General features: G+C 33.2%; 1 protein-coding gene across 2 annotated transcripts in view; it reads right to left on the reverse strand.

Moving 5' to 3' along the window:
* The window catches only part of LOC128858813 (disheveled-associated activator of morphogenesis 1), an 88,141-nt gene that overhangs the window by 49,987 nt on the left and 18,107 nt on the right, over positions 1–20,047 (reverse strand). Inside the window, exon 1 of one of the 2 annotated variants that reach the window (XM_054095329.1) lies at positions 13,335–13,356. The exons of the other annotated variant lie outside the window; for it this stretch is intronic. Within the exon in view, the coding sequence (XP_053951304.1) occupies positions 13,335–13,337 (3 nt within the window). The 5' untranslated portion in view covers positions 13,338–13,356. Of the gene's footprint in view, positions 1–13,334; positions 13,357–20,047 lie in introns of those variants that run through there. 2 annotated transcript variants of the gene reach the window in all.

The following is a 20,047-nucleotide window of genomic DNA, read 5'->3' on the forward strand; positions in this document are numbered from 1 at the left end:
ATGCACTAAAATAATTTTTTGCAATCAGCAATCATCTGTATAAATCAATTATTAACCTGCTGTCAGTTGCATTGACTTAACAGCAGAGTTTTCTACGCACAAATCCATTTAATAGCTTACGACGGCTTTGAAACCTAATCAGCTATGACTGTGTGCCATTTATTGGCTTGTCATAGTGGCACTTATTGTCAGACATGGGTACGCAAACACTCACATTCATACGTATGTAAGTACGACACACGCGCACATACACACTGAAATGACATTGATTTGCTGCCAATAATGCCGGCGCATAATAGCCAATTTCCAACAGCCAATGGCATTTTCTCGATTCTCCTAGCCATGGGCATTCATACTCTTGGATTCTGTCATTAGCATTCATTCAACGCTGATTGATTGTTCCGCAAGTACGGGCAGTGTGCGAGTGAGTTTTACTTGTAATCACGTAATCAGCGCGTAGTGAGTTTACTTTTTTGTAAATAGTGTTTTGGTGTTTTTCACAACTAATTGATATGCTAATATTCATTGTTAAAAATTTTACAAGCAATCACTAAATATTCTCGCCATTCACTTCCACACCTTGTTCCTCATTTCTTCTGTTCGCTTCATTGGGTTAGTAGGTTTTCGCGTTAATGACCTTTCTACTCGTTAAAGCCAACTTGTACTAATAAACTCTGATTGACTTCATTAACTGTAACCGTTTCTGATTGGAATCAACGACTTGTCTTGATTGTGTTGATTGATGGATAATTTGAGAGATAATAAGCGAGCCGCAGAGAAAATCTAACGGAATTTGTAATACGGAAAATTAAAATGACGGAAATTAAAGTATTTCTGTAGTGCAATGGGTTCTCCTTGCCTTCTAATATCTATATGAATTAATTAAATATTTTTCCTAACTAAATAGTTACGGCCCAGACAAATAATTTTCATTGCTGCTATGCATGCCAGCTAGTAGTCGCGAATTCAAGATACCAAGAAGTTTTGAAGAAGATACTGAAGAAGTCTTTGTCTTATTCTACCACCATCAGCAGATCTCGCATTATTAAGGCTACATCTATTCCCATGGCAAAATGGAAAAATTTATACAGCGCAATGCTAGCAAAGTCTGTTGAGAGCGCAGAAAGGCAGTGAGCAAAACAATGCGGCTTTCGGCGTGGAAGATCGAACCCTGGTGCGATAGAGGATGTGGTAAGCAGCGTAGACCACGCTTAATGCGGACGCTACTCCCAAGCCGCATCATCGTCCTGGCAACGCTTGATGTACGAAATGCCTTTAATAGCTTACTGTGTGTAGACATAATAAAAGTACTTCGAGAAAGGTTTCGAATATCCACATACCTGCTAAAAATCTGGCTGACCTACTTCAGCGAGCGTGAACTTTTAACTTTACGACACACCAGATGACCAGAAAACTAAAGCGGTAACGACTGGCGCAGACCAAGGATCTATTCTCGGTCGAGATCTCTGGAATCTGAGGCTTACGTTCTTACGCTAAAGATCACGGAAATGCTGATCACGGAAATGCTGACCAGGAGTAAAAGAAGGCTGACCATAGCGACCACAAACGCTATACTCCTGTACGGCAGCGAAATATGGAGAGATGCGTTAAACTGCAAAACCAAGCGCAAAGCACTAGAGGTTGTACAACGAACAGCGGCACTCAGAGTTGCTTCCGTCTACTGCAACGTTTTCTGTGTTCAGCGGGGAGACATCTATCAATCTCATGGCCTGGGAATGAGTGGATGCGAAGCACTGAACAATGACGCGGAACACACGTTCTTTCATTGCGATATATGGCTCGTGGAAAGAGATGCTCTGAGGGAGCAGATTGGCTACATCGCGCTGACAAAGCGAAGCCTCACAGATAAAAACATAAGAAGACGAGCTTATAGCATAAAGCTGGTTACAAGCATGTGGATTTAGACGTGGGTGAATAGAACTGGTCCTTTTCATGGACGTCGTTCTGGGCGCTCCCGAAGTAATGCAGAAAGTAGTCCTAGGAAGGGAGTCCTCCCGGAAGAGGAGGAGGGATTGTTTTAGTGGCCACACAACACGACGTAGTAGACGACGATCGCTGCAAGTGCGAACCCTATCTCACCAATAAAAAAAGTATATTTAAATTTGAATTAAGTTTTCAATTTTAGTTTTTTTCTAAATTTTTTAGTCCCAGTTTTAATTACAATTTTAATATGCATAGAGTTTTTGTTTTATCTTTATTTTCAATTTTAATTTTATTTGTAATTTTAATTTCAATTTTTAATATTAATTTTCATTTTATTTTAATTAATTTAATTTAAATTTAAATTGAATTTTATTGTAATTTTATTTTTAGCTTAAATTTAAATTTTAGCTCAAATTTGATTTTAGTTTTAATTTCCAATTTTCATTTTAATTTAAATGCTAAATTTTAATTTTAATTTCAATATAAGTGGTATTTTTTTTTTGGTTTTTAATAAATTAGTTTTATTTATGAGCTTTAATTTACCGGAAAAGTCTTAACATCATAACCATGACAAATATGAACCCTCCTTCATTGGTTAAACAATAGACAACTTTCGTATTTCTTAAAAAGTTTTTTAATTTTGTTAAATTGTTAATATTTTTTTGGCTACGCCCATCTGTAGCAACACCTTTTCATTTTGCAAGTCCAACAATTCATTGGGGCTATCAATGGAGGAAGCGAATGCGGTTATTGACTTCAAACTGTTGCTGAAGAATAAATTTATGCTGGACAACTTTTTTGTGTGAATTTCAGAAATTCTTTTAAAAGATTGCAGATTTTAACTTGGCAAGTTTCTTATTAGAATACTAATAATCAGAAAACTAATAATTAAACTAGAATACTAATAATTTTAGTAATAAATCTTTTTTGAAAAAATGACAAATGACCTTCTCTGTGACAAGTCGAAAACATTTTAGGCAGCTTGCGCAACTGAGTTGCTGCTTAAGCAGGTGAAAAACATTAACATACTTAGTAAAAAGTGTAACTAAAATAAAGTAAAGTAAAAATTGTGCCAAAAGCTAGAACTGCCAAGTTGCGTACAACCACACACAACTACTCGTACCAACCCGATTCACTCCATTCATGGTAAAGTACAGTGCATGCAAGAAAATCACGTCTGGCCTGTTTTAGCACTACATTTACTTGAATTCGCTTGTTTTGCTTTTGCGTTTTAGCCTTAAGTCAAGTGGAAGACATTGAATTAGTTTCAATTAAAATGCTTAAGTGAAAAATGCAAGTTCGTAACGCATACCCGATGAGCGTAAGTATGGCGCGTAAAATTGTTGAATGGAAAAATGAGCGAAAAAAAGGTGCAATAGTGAAAAACGAACTGGTCACCGGACAGCATTGCGATTTTCAAGTGCTTTGCAGCAGCCTACTAATTTTTGACTCCGTAAAATGTGTGTTAATAAAACACGCAAGTGCGCGTGGAAAAGTGGTGTAGAGGTCGGTATTGCATATCTGTAAATGTATTTAAATTAAAAGTGGGCGATGTACAAGTGAACGAAAAAGTTACATGAAAAATTGTTGTACTTAAAAAATTAAAATCATACAAAGTATTACGAAAGAATTTTAACATTGCATGGGCAGACCTAGAATTAAGTAGAAGGAGAATTAGGCTGAGTGGAGCAAATGAAGTAATATAGCAATTAAGAAGCGGGACGATCCGTTTCGATGTGTGCTGAAAAAGCAAAAGCTCAAAATAAATATTTTTAATATAAAAGAGATTTTAGATTAATATGTCTATAATTTTTGTTGGCTTTTCCCATGAAATTCACTATAAAAAATTGTTTCAAAGCAGAAAATACCCCAAAGATATTGGATGACGGTTTTGTGGGTTTTACTTTACTTTAAAGAACGACCGAAAGTCAAAAGAACAGTTAGGTATAGTTAGCATTCTGAAGCCATCAAGCTCGATTAGGATTCTGATATATAACTAGGTTCTGTGATTCATCTCCGAGTGAATTTTAATGCAATTGCCAGAAAATTTCAGTGAATTGCACTTAGAAATGAATTACAGAACCTGCCCAATAAATTCTAAAGCAAGGAACTAGGAAAAAACTGGTTTGGTGGCCATGTATTAGGTGTTTTTTAGCCGTATGAGAACTATCGATATCGATAACTATGGTTTGACAGCTAAGAATAATAAACTAAAAAAAAATTAATTAAATGTTGAAAATTTTAGAAAGAAAAAAAATTTTATTAAATTAAAGAAAAAAATTTAAACAAAAAATTTTATTAAATTAAAAGAAACTAATTTTAATAAAAAATTGTATTGTATTAAAAGAAAAAAATTTTAATAAAAAATTTTATTAAAACAAAACCAAATTCATTAATTAAACAAAAAAAAAATTATTACTGATTTGGGGCAATGTTTCGTGCGATTTTTTAGTTTCATGACAACTATGGATATCGATAACTATGGTTTAACAGCTGAGAATGGCAAACAAAAATTAAAAAAATTGAACACAACAAAAAATGGTAATAAAAAAAATTTAATGAAATGTTGATAAACTTAAAAAAACAATTGTAAAAAATCTAAATTTTTAATAAAAAAAGTTTTAATATTATATAACTTAAATTTCAATAAAACCCAATTTTATTAAACTGAAAGAAAAAAATTTTAATAAAATTAAAATTTTAATAAAAAGTTTTATCAAATAATAATAAAAAATTGTTTCAATAAAAAAATTCTTTAATTTTATAAAAAAAGTTTTTAATGAAATATTAATAAAATGAAATATTAATCTTAAAATTTTTATTACTGAGTTGCAAGCCATGTATCGAGTGTTTGTTTAGCTGCAGGATTACTATCGATTTCGATAACTATGCTAAGAATGGTAAAATATATTTAAAAAAATTTTAATAAATCAAAAAACAAAATGCTAATAAAATATACATTTAAAAAAAAATTTAACAAAATTTTGATAAACTTCGGAAAATAGTTTTAAAAAAGTTGTAAAGTTTTAATAAAAAAAAGTTTTAACAAAAAAAAATTTATTCAATTAAACAAAACAAATTTAAATAAAATTTAAATTTAAAAAAAAAATTTTATTAATAAAAATAATAATAAGAAATTGTAGAGATAAAAAATTTCTTTAAATTAGAAATTAAACTTGAATAAAAAAAAAATCATCTTCATTAAATTTTTATTTTTATTAAATTTTTTATTTATTTTTTATTAAATTTTTTTAATGTATTAGGTTTGTTTTTATACATTTTATTAAAATTTGTTTTTTTTTTTTGTTTAACAAATTATTATTTTTTAATTTTATTTTTGTTTAAATGTTTTTTAATATACATTTTATTAAGTTTTTTTTTTATTAAAATAAATTTGTTTTTAATACAAATTTTTTTTTTCTAAATTGTTTTGCAATTTTTTCTAATTTTGTTTTGCAATTTTTTCAATATAAATGTGAATTTTATAAAAGTACAAAAAACATTTTCAAATACTATGAAGAAGGTTGAGGTTGGCACACATCCTTAGGCTGTTTTGTGAGAAACCAATTAGCTCTCTCTCTAACTTGAAGTTAAACTCAGTTTTTCATATTTGTTGTGCTGCTACCTAGCAATATATATGTATCTGTATACAGGTATGTGTATACATATATCATGCAAATACTTTGCTGATTAACTGACAGCTTCTTCTAATGGAATTCAATAACTATAAATTAAGAACTAATTTAGAAATTTTTGATTAAAATTAATTTATTGTTGTTTGATGGAAATCTACCAGCTTTTTAATTTAAGCAGTTGTTAGCAATTTTTAATGAGAGATGTGAGGTATCAGTTAATATTTATAAATAGTTGTATAAAATTAATTAAAATTAAATAATTATTCAATAAACAAAATTAGCGTTTTGATTGACACTTTATTTCTGAAAATTTTTGTAGTAATAACTTAAAAATTTTGGGATGAAGATTTCTTTTTTATTCAAAATTTTAATAGTAAAAAGCAACAATTATTAAATTCTATTAATGCAAGGTGATAGTTAATATTTCAAGGTTTTATAGTAAAAAACCGCGCTTCAATCGGGTGAGTCATTTTCGACTTGTTGCAGTTTGAAAATAAATTTTATGATTTTTTAACACATTTTGGCTTATAGACGCGCCTCTTTTGTAATTTTATGCAATTTGTAAAGCCTTCTAGGAGAGATTAGTTTTAAAATATAAAAAAACCTGTTCAAATTGAAGCATTCTGTGAGTAGTTATTAGCGAACATATGTACATATTTTGGGATGTAGATGTAGATAAAGTTGTATATGCAAAGCTGTGCCTATCTACGGCACTGACAATTTTGTGCCCTGCAGTTCTGATAAATGTCAAATTTTGTCTGTCGTTTGCACTTTACGCTGAATCTAATGCTTTTGTCTGAAATCAGCATTCAAAAACTCACAATCACTCCACAGACACAATGCATTAATCGCAATGTTTTTTTATTAGCTTTTTTCGCTTTTTTGTAGAGCACTGGCATTGTCTTTGCACTTCGTTAGAATGCTTTTTTAGTTCATTTTTATTTGAATACAATAAATCTAAACTGATTGCAAATTCGTTGGCGCTCACACAGGTATTTTGCTTTAATTTTTTCTAGCATTTTTATTTCTTCAACCAGTTTTGCATTGCTTTAGTGGTTTGGTGGTTTGGCTCCAAGCGGAATGAGTGGTATTTAAAATGCTTACGAGAGAAAAAATAAAGGCAAGGCTTTCAAACAAATTAAGAAATGACTTTATTGGATAAGAGGCGAGAATAAGTTCGTTGTTGTTGTTTTTGTTTTTAATAATTTATTACTTGTTGGCAAGGATTGGTATTATTTAAATTTGTATTGCAAAAAAATGGATATTCAATAAAAAAGTGGAAAGTGCATTTAAAGTTATTGAGAAGTTATCCCCAACCAATAAAGATATGAGGAATGGAATCCAAGGTATCCTAATTTCTTAACAAGGATTCAATGCGAAATTCTGTCAGAACCATTCTCATAAGATTGGCTTGAAAAGAAAACTCAATGCACACAAATTTACACGAAATAAACTTTGGACCGAATTGACCATTGCGATTCTTTGCTGAAACATAGCTGAAGCGGATTGCAACTGGTGATCAAAACGGCTCACATATCAGAACAGTAGCTGTAAGATATAGTGCGCTGAGCCAGCCCAAATGAACACAATGCCCGAATTAATGACCAAGAATATTTGTTTGGTGGGATCGAAAAGTAATTAAATATTATTAGCTAAATTATGAAGCGATGCTAGCTCACGATAAAAATTAGTCCTACTCTAGAGAAATTGCTGGAAAAGATCGCGGCAAAATCGCACTGAGCTGGCCCAAACAATCCCAATGCCCGAATTAATGGCAAAACAAAATTGCTGTGTGTTTAGTGAGACTGGAAGTAAAGTATTCACTATGAGCCTCTCCCTTTGTTACAAACGCAGTTCGAAGAGATTAAATCAGGCGATTGAGCAGAAGCAGCAAAAATAGGAAAGATGTCGTATTCCTGCTAGATCGCATACAGTTTTGGCAATGCGCCAGAATCTCCGAGAGCTTGCATGGGAGGCTCTATGGTATACCATTGGGAGATCCAGATCCAGCTCCAAGAAATCATCGATTGCTAAAGCATTTGCAAAATTTTGTTGATAGTACAAAACTGGCTTAAGAGGGGCTTGCAAAAAACAGCCGGTTAAGTGCTTACAAAAAAAAAATTAAAAAAATAAATAACACTAGTTTACACCAAAAATGGTCCTCGACCAAAAGGCGTTTTTTAAACTAATTTGAGGTCGCTGAAACCAAAAAACCTGTTGCAGTTAGTACCTGCAATCTCGAAAACAGTGCGCGCCATTTCTTTGAAGTGTATAAATTTCGAAAGGCACACATATAACCTACATGGCAATATATAATTCGTGTCAATGGAAGTCGTAGTTTTCGCAAAACAGCTGTTGAAAGTAAAAAAAGGCATTTTTGACGTTTTTTACTAAATTATTCAAGTTTATTAACTTTTTTCTGGAACAAAAAATTGGCCGAGCTCCTCCTTCTATTTGTGGGGTGCGTTTTGATGTTGTTCCACAAATGGAGTGAGCTATAGTTTTAAGCCAACTCTGAACGGCAAATGGTTTTAATGAGCAGCTTTTTCATGGCACAAATGCACTCGGAAGTTTGTTGTTCAAACCTACGCACTCCTGAATGGTAGTAACGCACCAACCCATTTGACTACGGCGGTAGGGTAAGTTGTTTACTAATTCAACAATCGCAATCCTATCGATTGCCTTTGAAATGGAAAAAAGTTATTGAACAAAAGGACGCACATTTGGGCGAAATCAAATGATCCTAACTATGTTAATTTCAATGTCAACATAACATTTCAATGTCAACAACATAAAGCAAAAAATGCTGAGATATTTTTATTTCACCTATAATAAAAAATCTGGAAGGTTTTTTTTTATAAAATTACTTTGGGAAGATTTTTTTTTATACAATTGAACGGCCTTTCATTTGTGGAACGTCAGCATATGTGAGAAATTCCTTCATGGAATGATGGCGTCGGGTATATTAAAATATGTAGTAAAATCCACCATACATCGACTTATGAAGGTAAGTGTTTGTTTCGGTGATCAAATTAAATTCTTATATCTCTGACCAAGTTTGTTTCTTAAAATTACAAATAGCGCTCAATGTCAGATAAATTTAATGTTAGGACAAATTAAATAAAATTTCTGTAGCAATTTTTCGGTAAAACATTTTAACCTTTATTGTCAGTCCAAGTACGTATTTTTGGTCCTTTATTTGAGAAGTACCTAAAAAGTTCCGTTAAGGAATGAATTAGAGAGTTAAAAGGTTTTACAAATATATTCCTTGCACTATTTCACTATGGGTCTTCTCTCACAAAAACCTGATACGATTAATAATTAAGTAATCAATTTTGTTATGAATTGAACAAAAAAGGAACCACTTTTATACTGTGAAATTAATCAGTTTCCTTTCGAATTTTTAATGTGGGATATAAAAGTAGTGTTGAATAGTGTAGCCTACCAATAAACCTTCTAAGGTTCTTGATTATACTATAGTTTACTAAATGATAAATTAATAGTAGATAGAACAAAAAAGGAACCACTTTTATACCGTGAAATTAATCATTTTCCTTTTGAATTAGTCAGCACGCAGACTTTGCTTACCTGAAATGGAAAAAAAGAATAAACATAATTAGATTAAAGCAATTATTAAAAAAATAATTTCAAATATACAAGATTTCTTAATTAACAAAACAATCAATATGATAAGCGTTTAATTCGCTGAAAATACAATAATATAATATGCCCGCCAGAATTCCCCAATTACCTCAACTATAAAATATGTCTTCATTAAAGCAGTAGTAATAAAAGAACTTATTTCTTAGAGTTTTTCGTGCCACTCCTCTTTTCTCAGCATTCTAGAATCTCGGATTTAATGCCTGTTTGCACTATAATTAATTTAAACTACTTTACTAATACAACGATGGAGATTTCAATACATTTTTAGTCATGCGTGCATACGCATTTTCCAAGCTACCTGTTCTTACTGGGTTTGAGTATCGTCATTTGCGTGTATAATTGGCCAAACTGTGCACGCCCCTCTAAACTTTTATTGAGGAAATTAGCAACTCCAAAAAAAAAACAAATCACCAATTTTAATTTTTTGCTCTGTTAAACAAATCATCTATTTTATACTTTCAAGGTCTTTTTTTTTGCAATTTTAGTTAAACATTTTTTGCAATTCAAGTAGTTTATATTTATTATAATATATAAAAAAATAAAATAAAGTGGGTGTTTATATGCTCTGCTGGGCTTGGCTGACGTTTACTGCCATTGTATGGAAATTTCGAAGCAATTTTTAGGACTTAACCACAGAACAATGCTGATTATGTGTATTTTTTCACTGAAAATATTTAGTGCCAAATTAAGTCATCCAGGAAGTTCTAGCAAATTCACACGCTTAAGTGTTGCGAAAAAATGCGAGGTGTGTTTAAAAATTATTTCTAGTGGCTTTGAAATGCCTAAAGTAAAATATAAAATTGAAATTATAAGCATAATAAATACTAAATAACACACGCCAAGCCTTAGATAATTAGAGCACCCGCTTTTGAGTTTGAAGCAGTTAAACAAGCTCGGCGTATTTTTGTGTGTGTGAGATATTTGCTGCTAGCAAGAATAAATTGAGTTTGAAACCAAATACTCGGATATGATACATGAAACAAAAGATAAATAATTTTTGCTAATTACGGTCTACCCAAGTCATACTCTCCAGTTGAAGGAAGCATGAAACTATAAGCCTTAGAAAAATTTATTTTGTAATATTAATAGTTGGATCCCGATAACGAATACGAGTGCGAATACGAATAATAATGTATGTATCCACACAAATACGATATTCGCATAACGTATAGTTTTCCAATCAAAAAACAATGTAAAAAAAAATTAAGAGGAATTATGTCGGGATATATTTTTTCGGGAGTTACACAAAACAAGTATTCCAAAAAGTCCCGTAAATTTAGAGATTACCTTTGAAGTTGTGTTTTTCTGTTTCACAGCTTACAAAAATAAAAGATTCCAAAAATTTTCGGGATTGCCTCAATGGTCATTTTTCTCTTTCGCAGTAACACAAATTAAGTATTCAAAAAACTACCGAACATTTTCGGGTTTTCTTAATATTCGTTTTTCTCTGTTGTATCTATCTCAGTCTATGTAAGCTGTCACATAATTCTAGAAATTTCCAAAAAATTTCGGGATTACCTTAATATTTAGTTGATTTCTGTTGCGCAGCCTAAACAAATTAAGTATTCCAAAACGTACCGACAATTCTCGGGATTGCCTTAATAGTCCTTTTTTTAAGTTTCTCAGCATACACAATTTAAAAATTCTAGGTAGTACCGAAAAAGTTCGGGAATATCTTACTAGACAGTTTTTCTCTGTTTCACAGCTTATACAAATTAAGTATTCCAAAAAGTCCCGAACATTTTCGGGATTACTTTAACAATCTTCTTTTTACGTCTCCCAAATTACGTTAATAAAAAATTACCAAAAATAAAGAATTCCCGAAAGTTCCAAAAAATTTCGGGATTACCTCAATAGTCGTTTTCCTGCTTCACGTTAACACAAATTAAAAATTCAATAATATCCCGAAAATTTTAGGGATCAAATTAATAGTCCGTTTTTTAGGTTTCACTGCTCCCGCAAATGAAGAATTCTAGAAAGTCCCAAACATTTTCGGGATTCCTTAATGGTCCGCCTCTTAGGCTTTACAGCTTGCACAAATTAAGAATTCTAAAAAATCCTGAAAATATTCGGGATTCCAGCTTACACAGATCAATAACTCTAGAAAGTCACGAAAATTATCGTGATTTGGGGATTTTTTTGTTTTCCTTGTTCACTCCTTCTCCAAGTGTTTTTGGTCGAACGCGACCTCTGCTCCCTCCCAGTGCCATTATCGTGATGCTATCTGGTGGTTTTCTCCATTGCCACTTTCTGCATTTGATGTGCCTAAGGATGGGTTCCTCGTTCGTTAATCTCCACAGCGTTTGGTCAGAATATTCTGTAGATGATGCGGAGACATTTTTTTATGAAGGATTGTAGCCTCTATGTGATGGTTTTAGGGACCAGCCATGTTTCGCTTCTGTACAACAATAGGGACTTCACGCATGAGCCGAATATGGTAGAACAGGGGCAGGAATCAATGGGCCCAAATTCAAAAAATCGATTCCGATGGGATCCTACCCAACAATATTCCAGGCAGAAATACATGTCATTGAAATATGTGTGAGGGAATGCCTTAGAAGGAAAATGAGAGGTACTCACATCTACATACTTTCAGATAGCCAATCGGCTCTAAAAGCCCTTCTATCAACAACTATCAAGTCTAAATTGGTAAATGATTGCCTAAACCTCCTAAACACGTTAGGAAACCTCAACATAGTAACACTATGCTGGATTCCGGGACATGAAGGACATGAGGGAAATGAAATGGCTGATGACCTTGCAAAACAAGGAGCAAATATGCAACTTACTGGTCCTGAGCCTTTCTGTGGACTGACAAAAGGTCACATTAATGAATTCCTTAGGAAATGGGAAGAAAGAAAACTTGTCGCACACTGGCTAAACTGTGCCGGTCAGCGTCAAGTCAAACTATTGCGAAATCCCAACAAAGGAATATCTGACAAACTTCTCTCACTAAACAGAGTAGATCTGCGTCTTTTAACAGGATATCTTACAGGTCACTGCAGCCTGAGTTATCATCTAAATAATATTGGTCTATCTGAGACCAATGTCTGCCGCTTTTGCGAAATGGACATAGAAAGCTCAGAACATGTGCTTTGTGAATGTCCTGCGTTGGGCAGACAGAGACTTCATCACCTTGGTGGTATCGTAGTATCTCCATGCAATCTCTGGAACAACAAACCCAAAATTGTGCTAAAATTTTTAAAAAGCCTAAAACTCTAGGGTTACAAAATAGGCCTTTCACAATAGATCAGCTCTGGTCGCAGTGCGTAATGGCCTTCTAATAATGTAAGAGTGCCCTACTATCCCCAGTCTGTTACTAAAAGATCATGTAATGTAAGCACTTCTGCTAAGCGAAACTATCATATAAGCACAAATTTTTTAACTTCAAAAAACCTTGCAAATTAGGGGATTTCGTTACTGAGGTAAGAGAGAGCTAAGATAGCAAAATTCTGGGGTTTAAAATCGTATACATCAACATCCTCTTTTATCCTTTGTTTCAGCAGCGTCTGTTACTAAGAGTGTATGTAATGTTATGCATACTAGCCGGTGAGTGGGCCTTTAACATTATGATAATCACAGCCTTTTGCTCAGCAACTTTATATGACTTGTTTGTGGAGTGGGACTAATACTATGTTAACTACAGATTTTAAACATAAATCACACGTTGAAAATTGTACGCATCACCATTATGTGCTCAGTATTATTTTAACCGTGTCCGGTACTACTCGGCGTCTGTTATTGAAAGGTTGTGCAATGTTACAAATACTACTCGCTCAGTGGGCCTTTAACATTATGATAATCACAGATTTTTGCACTAAGCAGTTTCTACATATAACTTGTTTTCTTGTTATCATAAAATGGATAAGCCAGCTTAAAGCCATTCATTTTTGAGTTTTGAAATGTATACGAGTTTTGAAATGTTTTAACATTCGTCTACGATATTCATGCACCCGACTAACTTAACACGCGCCAACTAACTTCTTATACTTAAAAATCATTTTACCTATAATCACTTGTACAAGTCGATGTTTTAATTGCATAATAAAAGGTTCTAAACACCACATAAAATAGTGTTAGCTAATGACTTACCATAGTTGATAGAAAAAAGAATCGAAAACTAGTTGCACCGCAGGAAAACCACCATAAATAACAAAGGCACATACACACACTTTGCAACTGACAGTTTTGCACACATATATTTACATAATTATAGAGTATTTATGCAAGTGTGCATGCTTTTGCATTTAAATATTTAACACATCCAAACATACACATCGTGTATACATACATATGTATATATGAATGTTATAATGGGTACGCGTTTGAAAGCAAGTCTAATAGGCTATGTTACTCATACGCCGCGGCGCTGTTAGGTTAAAGGTTTTACAAAGTGCAAATCAAAAGCTGCGAAATGCTGCAAAGTGGTGCCACAAAAGTGTTGCTTTAATGTGGCAACATTTAACACACAGTCAACAGATAAAATAAATGACACGAGCAAAAGAAGTTTTATGTAAATATGCGCGTTGATGTATTATAAAACAAAGAACCCGCTTAGTTGGCGACTAATTTCCATTATTTATGCTGCCGCGATTTGAAGCGCTAACAAACACTTTATGATGCACGTACAATCGCACATATAAGTAGTACACTGACGTTGGTAGTTATAGTGCTTTATTTCTATGCACTTTACGAAAAAATGTAGCTAACAACAAAGGACTGACAATGCGACCACTAACTGCAGTGCTGGTAAGCCGGTGAGCTGAGTGCGACTAGATGTCGTTAAAGTGACTAGCGTTTTGGCGAATTTGCGGCAAAAATGATTACATACTCGCACGTCAATGAAGGCAATGCATATTGAATTTGTTCCGCATTGCTTTGGGTCGAACGTATGCGATCAGATTTTATGCAAGTAAATACATGTGTATGTATGTATCTATGCAAGTTATGCACAATGTGATTTATATATGTAAGGAAAATGAGAAAAAATATATTGCAAGTACAAATATGTACACTTTGAGGTTTCAGGCGCTTCAAAAGCTGTAAGTAAAGTAAGCTTGCGGTTATGATTTTCCTTCAGCTGACGGTACAATACTTCGAATAAATATGTACATACATATGTAGGGGGAAACATAAGTAAAGAAGTAACAGTACAACAATAACTAAAACAAAAAATATATTTCTTACTTATACCTTAAATACACTATGTTGAAGTGCGCTACCTTTAGTGCTAAGTTTGCATATCGGCTGCACTGTAGGTATCTCATAAATATCAAATAACTGCACTTGTTGGTTGTCACTCGTGCACTTACATATAGGCATATAAGTAACACGCTAGTGCATGAATGGTGTTATTTGGAAACTGGTTTGATAGTAACTAGTATCGGACTAGTTGCAAATGGCTAGTTCGACAGTGAGCAGAATCGGACCAATTGCAAAATGACCAAATAGTACCAAATAGCTGTATACAAAATAAATATTCATCTAATATTACTGATAAAAAATGCTTTCAAATGAGGAGTATAGCAGTGGATGGATTCAAATAATTGCGAAGTGAATACCAAAAATCCTAATTACCATCACTTTAAAAATGATGAGCCATAAGTTAGCAGAGTATTTAAATAAAAAATAAAAATTATTGAATATCAAAAGGAATATTAATATTAATGAAATCCAATATTATTGAATATGCTATTAAAACAAACAAAAAAATATTAAGTCGAACAACGAATTTTAGGATAAGAAAACAGTTTGCGTAATATTTTAATTTATAATAAAATATTTCTTGACTTTTTTAGCCCATCCACAAGTGGTGATTTTCGCCACAGATCAGACTATATTTTTTGGGGTCAATTTTGCACTAGTTTACTAACTAGTAAATACTGATAAAAAGACTAATCAATTGACATTTCGTACAAAATATTATTGAATAGCATGAAATATTTAATTTTTATAAACAAAATTGTATTAAGTCAAACAACAAACTTAAGGCTAAGAAACATTTTTTTTAATGTTTTAGTTCATAATAATATATTTTGGAAGCTTTTATTTATCAACTTTTATTTACTTTTTCAACCCGTCCAAAGCTGGTGATTTTTGCCAAAAACTAAACTATGTATTTTTTGGTCTATTATGAACTAGTACAGTAACTAGTATAATTGTGATGCACAGGCTAACCAGTTGTTTAACCCATCTAGTGCTGACTCACAGGCTAACAATTTTAATTTCATACAAAATATGTAATATTGAATACCATGAAACATGTAATTTTTAAAAGCAACATTTTATTAAGACAAACGACGCACACAAAGGTAAGTAACAAGTTTGAACAATTTCTTAATTCATAAAAAAATATTTTTGAAGCTTTTATTTAACAATTTTTTAACCTGTTCAAAACTGGTGATTTTCGTCATAAATTAGACTATATTTTTTTGAGTCAATTATGAACTAGTTTATTAACTAGTATAATACTGGTACAAAAACTGAGTAGTTGCTTATTTGTTCCAATGCTGATGCACAGGCTGACAATTGCCATTTCGTAAGCCATCACCGTATTAAAAATTCCAGTTACTATCATTGGAAAGAATCTTCAGCTTAAACTTCAGCTGCACAGCAAACTGGTAGTTTAGAATTAGTTCTTGTAGGTGTGACTATAGGGTACTTATTTATATTTAGGTATGTTCATTCATATTTCTGCGCACATATCTACATACTATACATATTTGTGATATTACATATATTTATGTATTTACAGTTAGTATCCACAACCACACGTCCATCCAACCCAGCCAAACAAATATCCCACCTACCGGCAAGCAACTACATTAAAGTATCGAAAAGCGAAAATTGCCTGTGTATTGGTTGCTTATTTTTTTTGCATAACATTTAATGTTATTGCCTGTTTGTTTGCACAAGTCCGGCCATTGAGTTTATGTTTGCCAATCTATTGATAGTAAAAATGTTTTATGCCGACCAAAATTTTAGTATTTATCCCATTAATAGTACAAGTACAAAACGGGGTTAGTTGCTAGAGGCTTTATTATCGCATACGTTAATGAGAAAAAACAGATTTACGTAGCTTATTTTTTTTTTTTTTTGAAACAAGACAAGTAAAACTTTGCCACTTTTTGGTCTTTTTTGGGTGTTTTTTTTCTTTGTTTGTGAAATAAGACAAGCAATGCTACTTATCTGCTGGATTAATGTTATAGATATAATAAGCATTCAGAATTAATGAAATTTTTTACACAAACACAAAGCTAAATAGCTAGACTGGAACAATGGAAAAACTACTTTTTCTTTCTCAAGAAATTATCAGTGGTTAAATCTTTTGATCCACTGAAAGAAAGGAAGGCGGCACACACAGAAGTAAACCAAGTTTTCATATTTTTATTTTGTTTTATTTTAAAAATTCAGTTTTTATTATAAAAAATTCAGTTTTTCTTAAGGAAAATACAACTAATAATTTGTCGGTAAACAACATAAAATACGCGCCATTATTTATTATAATTGGCACTATTCGATGTCGGATCGAATTAACGAGACTGAAGGACGCTAATGCCGATTTTTGCCTATTCTTCTTGTGCCGTCTTTTTGTGTTGTTCGCCTGTATTTTCGTGACATAAAAGACAGGCTTTGCTTGAAGCAAATATTAATCACAGCATTCTTCGAAATATCTAGCGTATATGTAAAATGTGATACCGCGCCCTATTCCATAGGCATTTGTTAATAAATAAATCATTAAAAAAGTATTCAAGATAACAATAAATTAACGCCTAATATAAGGAATTGTTTTTTTAACATAAACATTTCAGGAGCTACAAAAAACATAATTTTAAGTTACTCGTGCATTCACCCATACCCACAACCTACACCACATAATTTTTTCGGTATATATTCAACGTAGCATCGCGAAAACGTATAAAAAGTGCATATAACAAAACAAAAACGCACGGCGCCCAAATAGCAGCTATGGTAGTAGTAGCACAGCAACAAAAGCAAGAGCAGTAGTGGCGGCAGCAGCATATAGGAAAAATTGGTAGTAGTGCTTCGGCCAACTACAAATTCCAGCTATTCTTTTGCTATTTTTTAGCAGCAATAAGTTACCGAATTGCCGTCCATCTTCGAAAATTTACTTGGAAAAAATACTGTAGACATCCTCTATTGGATCTTAAATCCATGGTATAGTTACAAGCCAGCATAACACAGGAATATTTATTTTCGACACGCAAAACTACGTTGCACGTTTGGCACTGTGGCTACTGATGCACCCAATACTCACTACTTCAACAAAACTCTAACAAACTTCATCCAATACCTCTATAGAATTTTCGACGTTCACCCTATGCTAAACAAAATGTAGCTAAACAATTGGTAGCTAAAAGCAGTTCGGATCAGAAGAGTGGCATCATAGAAATTTTGAAAATGGCGCGTTTGTCTTACCCATCGAATAACTCTCCAATACTTCTGGCAACTATCAGTTTAGACCAAATAAACTTTTTTTCATCGCAACAAATGATGGATTGCCATTCATCATCCCAAAGCTTTTGGTTTTCAGCAAATTCGAATTAAGCTGTTTTGTGGCCAATCGATTTTTATATTTCAGTATTGAACCTTGACTTGAAACTTGTTGGATTGCCCTTTTCATAACATTGAGAGAAGGCTCGCTTCTAATTTGGTTAAGGCTGATATTGGAAACGGATCGGGCACACGTTACGAAAGGACTCAACTAAAGTCTGCAGACAGACGCGAGAATGGAATCTGCAAAGTAACAGACGCAAGAGCAGCCTAGGCGAACATGGAGGAGAACGCTTGAAAAGGAGAGTTTAAGGTAGCTTAAATGCTACCGAGAAGTCATTTAAGGAATTTAAAGACATTGTGCAGAACTGTACCCGATGGAAACGTTCGTACGTGGGGGCCCTATGTTCCATTCGGGACAAAAGAAAGTGATGAGGAAGATGAATCGTCAATCCAGGTTTTTTTGTTCGAGATTTTACAACAAGTTTTGAATTACGTTTTTGTTTCACGTTTTTATTGCTTTTCTCTTCGCGTATTATTTCCATAAAAAATCGTCTGCCATTCAGAGAGAGCATAATATAGGTCACGTCAGCATAAAACTGTACGAACAGTATCAAGACGCACACCACAAATTTGACGAGGAGATCGCTCATAAAGGGCATATGCGCCATATATAAGGTAGCGCAAAATTGATCATTCTAGCGGAAGATTTATAAATTTTGCAAATGTCGTCATAAGTTAATATTATTTGGTACTTGTGAAAGAGACAGATTTACATGTCATGTTTTGGTTGTTAATCCGCTTTCATACTTATTGCGAATTATTTTACAACAAAGATTCAATCCAAAGCGAAATTCCATCTGAATATTGTTAATATTTAACCAAATAGATGTGTGCATGCCGCGTTCTCTAAAGAGAGTGGGCAAAGCCCAGTAGGTCTCAAACTCGTCTATGAAAAATCCCAATTCATACCACCAAGTTGGTGGAAAGGGGGCAACGTTTCGAATCTCTCCTAATAGTGTTTGGCAGGTAGCGGAGATATACAATCCGCAAATAATATATAGCACCTTAATATAATTTAATAATTTTTTTTTTCTGAGGGAGGGGGTTTGTTATATGAAGAAAATGCGCAATACAGCAAACGAAAAAAATTTAACAAATCTACCGAACTTTCTAGCAACTTCAAACTTACCCTTTATTAGAATTTACTGGGCTACAAAACTGCATTCATTATTTTTTTATTTTGCACATTAAGAAAAAAAAAACTTGTGAAAATGTTGAGATGCTATATTTTTTTCGTGGGCTGTTTGTGTTTCAGAGCTGCCTCGCGAGACGCTCATTACTGTAGTAGTTGAATTTTATAAACATTCAGAATCAATCACTTCATACTCATCACACGTCCGGTATTTGAAGGTATTCGGCCCTATACTAACCACTTCTTCGCATACCTATATACAACTGTTCATCTAACAACCCTCTTCTCATAGTCATACACCGCTAGAAAACGGCTCGTTTTTTGGCCCTAACTTTAGATGTTGACGACAACGCTGACTGATGGTTCTCCTGCTCTATGCAGGTTTTAGTAAGCTGCTGCCTCGATAAAAACAACTTTTCAAATGATAATAAAGCATTATTTTTAAGCAGCTTTCGGCTGACATCATTAAATTTTTTATTAGCAAAATCTTTTCAACCAACTAACTTAAAAACACTTAATTTATATTTAAAAATCGAGCGCGAGCTCATTACATATTTTCAGTGCCAGTCGTTGAGTGACGCCTTTAATTGCATTTCCACTTTTTGCACTCATCGGATTTCAGCCTTCAATAAAAACGACAATAAATTACCGAAACCATAACAAAAATTAAGCAGAAATTTTACGAACACCTCGTACTCCGTGCCTCTTTTTTTCTTATTAAAAAAAATTTTTTTTTTTACATTTTTAAAATGTCCATTCACCAACTTGGCGGCTCACGGCGGCACTTGGTGCAGTGTCAAATGTGTAATTGAAGTCGACAGCCGCGCATGCGCAACACAAGCGCAGACAGCCGAAAGTAAGATTAGCATGCAAAACACAAAAAACAAATACATAAAAAAGTGAGTCGCAACATCAACCGTAGCAAAGAAAGGTCGAATTAAAATTGAACATTCGCCACTTGAAACCAAAAAGCTAAAACGAAGAAAACGCAAAAAAAAAATTATGAAATTGCGCACTTGTAGTCGCGCTCAAATGTGGCTTGAGTTAAGCCGCAGGGATACTTTTCGAGGACCTTCGCCAGAGAGTTGGTGTGAAG

This window comes from Anastrepha ludens, chromosome 3 (genome assembly GCF_028408465.1).
Source record: "Anastrepha ludens isolate Willacy chromosome 3, idAnaLude1.1, whole genome shotgun sequence".
In the NCBI taxonomy this organism is placed as follows: domain Eukaryota; kingdom Metazoa; phylum Arthropoda; class Insecta; order Diptera; family Tephritidae; genus Anastrepha; species Anastrepha ludens.